Below are 8204 nucleotides of genomic sequence, written 5' to 3'. Positions count from 1 at the left end.
ATTTACTTGATAGGAGCTTCATATGAAATGGCACTACATTCAGTTTGAACTTGTGGTATATATTCAATAGCACTTAGTATAACATTGTGATTGTATATTGTAGCTGTTTGTAACATGTGCTTGAATGGATCAATAAGTCTAAGTCAGAGATCAGGAATTTTAATTTCAGATATTTTTGCAAAAATTGATAATTGGCAGCAACGCCAAATGAGCTGATTTATGGGATAGTGATGTAATATAGTGATGTAATATGTCGAATTATGTTCCAAGTGCGCGATTGCTAGTACTGGTGCTAAGCTATCTATGTTTCTAAAGAGATGTTTACCTTGTAGCAAGGTAATTATATATATATATATATATATATATACAGGCCCGTAGCCAGCTTTCTGAGTGTGGGCGGGTGCGTTTTCATGTTGCAATTTGCTCGCAGGGGCGTATACAGGATTTGTACCAGGGGTCTAACCGTAACCCATAGTTGCGAGCACGCGAAGGGGGGGTCTTTAAAATTTTTTTAAATTACACCCCCTCAGATGCGTTTTCTGCGCGAGCAAGGGGGGTCCGGACTCCCTGGACCCCCCTGTACACGCCCCTGCTCCTCGGGCGCGAAGCGACCAGGCGAGGGAGCCAAGCGACCGAGCTGGGGGAGGAGGGTGTGGGAGGGGGGTGTTCACTGTTCACCCTCCCGCACGATGGAGATTTTGCAATTATTACACTAAAATGGAGCGACCTGAGGTGAAATTTTTGCAAATTTTCAAAAAAAAGATTTTTTGCTTGAGGGAGGGAGTCTCGAGGGGGGGGGGGTTCGTTCGAACCCCCCGAACCCCCCCTGGCTACGGGCCTGTATATATATATATATTATGTAGTGATGTAGCAGCTATTATATATATTCTACTCGGCAATGTTGTAGCTATATATTTGTAATTACAAAAACGTTATTTTGGCTATATAATACTAGTTTGACAGCAGCTCTGATCATCTGTTTGACAATTCATATAATGATCCATGGATTTGTGTATTGTAATTAACATTTAGGGAATCATGAAGTTTCTGAATTAGTTCCGACCATGAGAATGCTCCCTAACATTCTCACCACACAGTTCGCAAGCTATTACACAATACATCGAATTATAATGTATTCAAAGCTGTATTATACACTATGTACGTATAGCGTAGAATCGTATAAATAGCTAGCTACATGCCAACTATGTGTGAAATATTGCTGGCAAAGTTTGTAAATCATCACTGGGTGCTGTATAGTCTTTATTTTGATAATAAATATGTTACGGTGAGATTTTAACAGTAGTGTTGCTATTTGATGTTTTCAGACGAGCTCGTTCATGACAATTTGTGATGTATGAGCCGTAAATCATTGTATACATCACGTTATTTTGTCTGGCCAATTTAATTCAAGCTACCGTTTTCACTTACAGTTAATCAATATGTAGGCTATACGTCGTAAATATTTTAAAACCATTGCAACAGATTAGAATCCAGCTACGTTGTATAGAAATACTTGGGAGAATATTACTGGGACCATGGTTTATTAGCGATTAACCGGTGCGTCTAATTAGCAACCCGACTCATTTCCTTAAGGTGAGTCCCGATTTATATGCGTGTCATGCGAATTCAGGCATGGTCTTGCGCACTTTACTGAACCTTCCATGCCTCAAAACGTAATTAATAATTAATTAATAATTAATTAGTAAATCGGCTCTGTCCCCGATCGTACGCAGTTCGACATGGAACCTTACGTTTACTTAGGGTGACAGTCTGACAGACTATACACCTTGAGTCGTCCTTGGCTCTATAACAGTCGACTTTACGTTGCCTTCTGCGGCAGAGCCTCCGTTGCCTTGTTAGGGTTAGGGTTATACCCAGAGCATATGAGCTAATAACAAGAATAGTTGAAGCCACTTCATTTGTGCCACAATTCCAAATTTCCTCATATGCCTCCTTGTTCCCCTCTTTCTCACGGTTGACCCCCTGATTCGACATGCAAATGTCTTTTTAGATTTACGTCCAGCCATTTAGATTTGTCCCCATATTGTTTGACGTCGGATGGACGGACGGAAGCCCATGCCACTCTAAAAGCTGTATGTGACCGTGTCAGATGAGCTAAAAAATGGGCACGCCATGGTATTCCTGCCAGTAAGGAATAGGTGTCAATGTAATGGCTATTTTTCGTTCGGGCCCTTGTTGATGAAACGCGCAACATTATATATTTAATACACATATTTGTTTAATGGTGAAAATACAATGTGAAGGATAATACAGTTAACCGTACCATACAAAATCGTGTAAAAGTTTAAAAAAAGTATTTTATTTACATGTGAATGTAGCAGCAGACACCGTAAAAACACTTAAATGCAGATATATATACCGAAATTCATAGCGGACGCACTAAAACAGAACGAGCAGCTGTGCTAATCACAATGCCCGCTTTACATGATTACATAAACGTGTAGATATAACAGGAGACACAAGAAACCCTACTGTTATTCTTCTAACAATGTGAAAAATACTGCTCATCTTCTGAAAACCGATAACTCACAATGTATAAATGTGACATGCCCTCTGTCTACTACCCACACCAAACACCTCGCCCCACACACTATAGCTAATGCTACAGGATAATTATGTTAAAAACTCTTTTGCCATTTTACCTAAATGTCTAAACTATTAGAGGTTGATACACATATGCTATATCCAAATGAGTTCTTACCTTATAGTGGCCTTATAGACACAACTGCACACACAAATTCTCGTTGCATTTTGCTTATACGTACTTGCTTTGCCATCTCATGTACACAGGTTAATAACGTATTGGAAAAGCATTTTTCATTCTCCTACAACGTACATGATCAGTACTGTAATTGACGGTTCCAATGTGTAGACTACCAAATAAACTTAATGTAAATGATGGAAATTGATTGTAACACGAGATTCCATAAATGAGTATTCTTAAAAGTAAAGAATAGTTAATTGCACAAACCACGTGAATATAAAATGCGTACGTGTCCAAATGATGCATGACTGTAATATAGAGGGAGAGAGACTTTCACGTACATATAAAAACATTGACGAATTTAGATGAGCGATTGAAAGTTGGTAAAAGCCAAAAATTTGCAAATGGACATCCAGTCTTATGGATTTATACCTGTAGTACCTAGTAGTTCAGCTTGATTTCTAAAGACGCAATCATAATATATACTGAATAATCAAGTTTCAATTGATAGCTACCAAACACACTGACAGCAGTATAATAAAAAACACGTTGGAACATTAGTTGTTCAGGTTAATGAGAAACATCTCAGCATAAAAATCTTTCTACCAGATGTCCAGGTATGAATGACACATTTGTGTTGTTTTACCAAATGCAATGACATGCTTCTATCTTTGATAGTGACTGTACAGGAATGTACACATGTATACACAACAATGGTGTCCAAACGACATTGGAAGGGACCACAAATTATTGAGATTCCTAAAACTCACTGTTATTAGGGATTGTACACCCAAAAGACATGATCTAACATCATGCGTACAATAAATGCCACAGCGACAAAGCCAATAGTAAACCAGGCAGGATGGCCGACTTCACCAGTTGTGGTGCGCCATTGCACCATATCCAGTCATTGCAGAAGCAGAAGTCTATGGATTCGTGTGGTTGCTTGTACACGTTCAGATAGTAGTCATTAGGCGTTAGGTATTTATCGACAGCTGGTTTCCGGCATCCTGCGAAGATAATGTTAAAGATTGGAGGACTGAATCAGCTGTAAACATATATAAATTAATAAAGATTCCATGGAGACAAAGAACTGTTTTAATGCGCATATCCTAAGCATGATTTATTTTCACTGTTAAATAAGTAAGTCACATACCTGTAAATACATCTCCAGGGAGCAGAGGAGCCCAGTTACTTGATCTGAGGTCCCAAAGGCACCCTCTTACGATGACCTCTTCGCCTAGAAACAATGTGTACATACTTTCATGACAAAACCCAGTATGACAAAAAGTGACAAAGGTAAATACGTAATAGACAAAATTAGCTCTCTCTCTCTCTCTCTCTCTTATTCATGTGCAAAACTGCTATGAAACACGTCTGCACAACAGGTCACCGTAAATATATTATTCAAGCCTATTTCAGACTGGGTGGTTTTTCTCTCCCATGATGGTGATTCCTAATTGTCTCTGTGACAATAATCTCCGACACACAATATATATATATATATATATATATATAGTGACTGAGTACTCTGGAGGGAAATACATACAGTTTACACCAGAATATCCATTCTAAATTATTATTATTATTATTGTTATTATTATTAATATTACTGTGATACTTACTTCCTCTGTTATCAGTAATCTTCACACATACTTGTTCCTCCTTTGGTCCCGGACAACTAATGTCTGGACAGATGTTGCGTTTATTTGTATGAAGATCCGCTCCTGGATATGGAGGAACTGTACATGAGTAGCATCTTATGGCTAGACCTGTCAACAAGCAATCATGACCTCAGGATCAGGGATGAGAATGACCGACAAAAAAATCTGAAATCATAATTGAACAAAAAATTGCAACGACAAATGGTGTACAAAATACCTACAGTCACAATCTGGAATACACTCGACTTAGTTAATACTCCATAGTTTTACTAAACTAAACAAGTTGCTCTCTAACAATGTGATCCGACTTTATGATAGTGATGTCCCGATGATCGATTATAATCGAAAGTCAGTCGTTTGCAGCAACCGACTATACGTATAAGCGCTTGATTATGAAAATAAATAATCAATCAAAAAAGTTTTTTTCACATTTTTTAATAAAATTTGCAAACACTGATGAAATGACACTTAATTTTATTATTGTGTTTAGTTTGGTTACTATACAGCATGAAGACAGTAAATATAACCTGCACCAAACATAAGCATGCATAATACTGTCATATAGCTTTTCGAATATTGTATTATAAAAAAATACTGTATTATATGATATATAATATATTTCAACATCTGGTAGCCGCGATCAATAACATTCAACTGATTATCTTCAATCATCGATCGGTTGCGTGCAACCGATGATTGATGATGGAATTCCAACCAATTCCCATGACTATAGTTTATGAGACATCGGGCTAAGTCTGGTCTTTAAATCACGTAAGGTATTCTAACCCCACCTAAATTTTCTCTTTGAATTTATCCAAATCAGTACTAACAGCTAAAAAAATCAGAAATCCATGAAACTGCAAAAGATTTTCCTCCCTGTAATCTACGACAATAACTTCGGTACTGCAGCAGCAACAGCAGCAACAGCAGCAGAAGCAGCAGCAGCATTAGCCACAAAAAACAACAACAACAACAAAGCACCTCTCTTATCAACCAAGATGCACCCTGGCCCACACCCAGTGAAAAAATGAAATAGCCAGAATGAATGCAACCTTATGAATGCAATAAATAGCATTACCTAGGTAATAACTGGGATCATATATCTTTGCAGCCTGACAAAGATAGCCACATTGTTTTACTTTAGAACAAAATACCATATGTATCACTGACCCCTAGTGTATATATATGTATATATATATATATATATATACAATGTATATATATAATATACATATATATATATATACATTGTATCAAGAGTAGATTATAGAGACTCTATTATCTACTCTTGATTGTATATATATATATCAGGAGTAGATAATAGGGAAGGAGTGTGACTTCAATAAACAAGGGAAATTCGTCATTTACTAGCCTTAGAATACCTACGATTTACTACGCGTAACTCAACCAACTTGAGCGCAAATCGTACACAGTACATTCGCCTAGCATCGTGCTAAATCGTTTCCTCGTATACACCCGCAATCCGGAGATAGAGAGACTAAAACGTATGACACGATTATCCATTCTGTTGCCAGCACACAGAATCCAATAGGCGCAAAACTTGAAACAAAAGGCAGCTACTAACGCGCTATTGCTAACTCGGCGGGCAATGTGGCTCGCTGGGAGATTTGAGCCCGATCTGCTGCTGATTGCGGTTGGCGTGCGTGCGTGGGGGCATGCCAGCTGTATGTCGGTATGCCGGTATGTAGCTGTGTACCGGGTCAAAGGTTATCTCGCCGAGTGTTGCGTTGATGCCTAATCTCCCAGCGAGCCACATGCCTCGCCGAGTTAGCAATAGCGCGTTAGTAGCTGCCTTTTGTTTCAAGTTTTGCGTCTATTGGATTCTGTGTGCTGGCAACAGAATGGATAATCGTGTCGTACGTTTTAGTCTCTATCTCCGGATTGCGGGTGTATACGAGGAAACGATTTAGCACGATGCTAGGCAAATGTACTGTGTACGATTTGAGCTCAAGTTGGTTGCGTTACGCGTAGTAAATCGTAGGTATTCTAAGGCTAGTAAATGACGAATTTCCCTTGTTTATTGATGTCACACTCCTTCCCTATTATCTACTCCTGATATATATATATATACAATTTGGTCTCAAAGCGGCAACTGTACGCGGGCTATAGTACTAGAGCTAATGGCGACATAGCTCTAGTACTATAGCCCGCGTACAGTTGCCGCTGGCAGTGGCAATTAATGTAAGCGGGCTATAGTACTAGAACTAATGGCGACACAGCACACTCGCAGCGGCGAGTGCGGGAGCGTTCGGTGTTTGTTTTTATGAAGGAAAGTTGATATACAGTGACACAACAGTGGAACTGTAATTGAGAGGTACGGTAGTATTTGTGAATGTGCGTTCATATTATTTTCAGTTTTTACTGACTCTGTCCCAAGTGCCTGTGTCAGATGTAGACGTAGACGTAGACTACAGGCCCAAATGATAGAGAACGTACATGGGTCCCAATAAAACCAATGTGCCTAACCCTAAGGCCTAACCATAACCCTAACCTATTATATTGATATAATAATTAATATTATATTTAATAATTTATATTGATGTAAATGACATTGGTTTTATTGGGACCCATGTTCTCTATCCTTGAACCGACTACAAGTTGAGTCATACACGTCCCCGACTTCTGTTTTTGTGTGACCTGCAACAGTTGTGTCCAATTTATGTGTGAATAATGTACCGAAAAGGTACGCTATTAAACACTGTCACCGTATAAATGCACGCGCGAATAATTAACGATCTCGGTTCTTACCAGTATGACACAACGCCAGTAACACGACAACAACTGTAGAAACATCCTCCATCTTTAAATGTGAATGTATAAAGCATCGACGCCGTCACGCCGCTACTGGTTTTCAATACAGAAGAATGTAACCGCCCAGGTGTGCCAGGGCAGGTGTAGACTGGTACTCGCTCCCACCTCTCGGCTTAGTTACTCGATGGCTACACCGTCGAGTAATCGAGGTGGGAGCGAGTACCAGTCTAGGGCAGGTGTGGGGCTCGACATTTTATTACATTATCTTCTATTCTTGCCAATTGGTGGCGCTGTCAACAAGTGAGATCTAGAGTGAGATCTAGTGAGATCGGTCAAAGAGCTGTCAAGATCACTGATCTCTATAATATAATCGAGATTATATTAATATAATCGATTAATATAATATAATAATATAATAATATAATAATATAATAATAATATAATATAATATAATCGATTATATTATAGAGATCAGTGGTCAAGATGCTCATATCATAATCATTATAAGCTCTTTGGATCGGTTGCCAGCATAGAAATAATTTAGTAGGAGACTGTAATATTATGATGTAATATAATGATGTGATATAATATAGATAGAGCTCGGTTGCCAGCATAGAAATAATATAATAATAATAATGATAAATAATAGTAGTAGATTGTAATATGATGTGTTCAAGGATCATTGATGTGATATAGAAAACTGTAATATGGGTGCCACTGCCAGTGAGTCAGTCACCGGGACTGCCCTGGTAATAGACTAAGAGTATACATAATATGTACCAATAGCTAATAATACTATTATAAGCAATTAGTGCATGACGTGATAAATCGCTGCAATCTCATTGGATAACGCAGCAGGCACTATGAAGAGATAGTGCCCGCCTTAGCGGGCACTATCGCTTGCGCGACGCATTGTTATTATAACGCATTGTGTTTACGTCACGAATCTCCTGCGTCTGGGCGCCACGCAAGATTTTGGAATTAATGGCGATTGTGTTTGTGTCGAGCGTTTTGTTACATCGAATGCACCGGCAAATTAGGGA

The 8204-nt window shown here is 38.7% G+C and overlaps 1 protein-coding gene across 1 annotated transcript; it reads right to left on the bottom strand.

Moving 5' to 3' along the window:
• Positions 1 to 2221: 2221 nt before the first annotated feature.
• On the bottom strand, positions 2222 to 7272 carry LOC106805155. Its single transcript, XM_014806650.1, has 4 exons — positions 7159 to 7272; positions 4351 to 4497; positions 3882 to 3965; positions 2222 to 3735 (listed from the first exon to the last, which is right to left on the bottom strand). The coding sequence occupies exons 1-4, from the start codon at positions 7208 to 7210 to the stop codon at positions 3536 to 3538; spliced, it is 483 nt and encodes a 160-aa protein (XP_014662136.1). The 5' UTR covers positions 7211 to 7272; the 3' UTR covers positions 2222 to 3535.
• Between the last annotated feature and the right edge of the window lie 932 nt (positions 7273 to 8204).

Source organism: Priapulus caudatus, unplaced genomic scaffold, assembly GCF_000485595.1.
Source record: "Priapulus caudatus unplaced genomic scaffold, Priapulus_caudatus-5.0.1 Scaffold102, whole genome shotgun sequence".
Taxonomy (NCBI): domain Eukaryota; kingdom Metazoa; phylum Priapulida; class Priapulimorpha; order Priapulimorphida; family Priapulidae; genus Priapulus; species Priapulus caudatus.
This window is presented reverse-complemented; position numbering and strand designations above follow the sequence as displayed.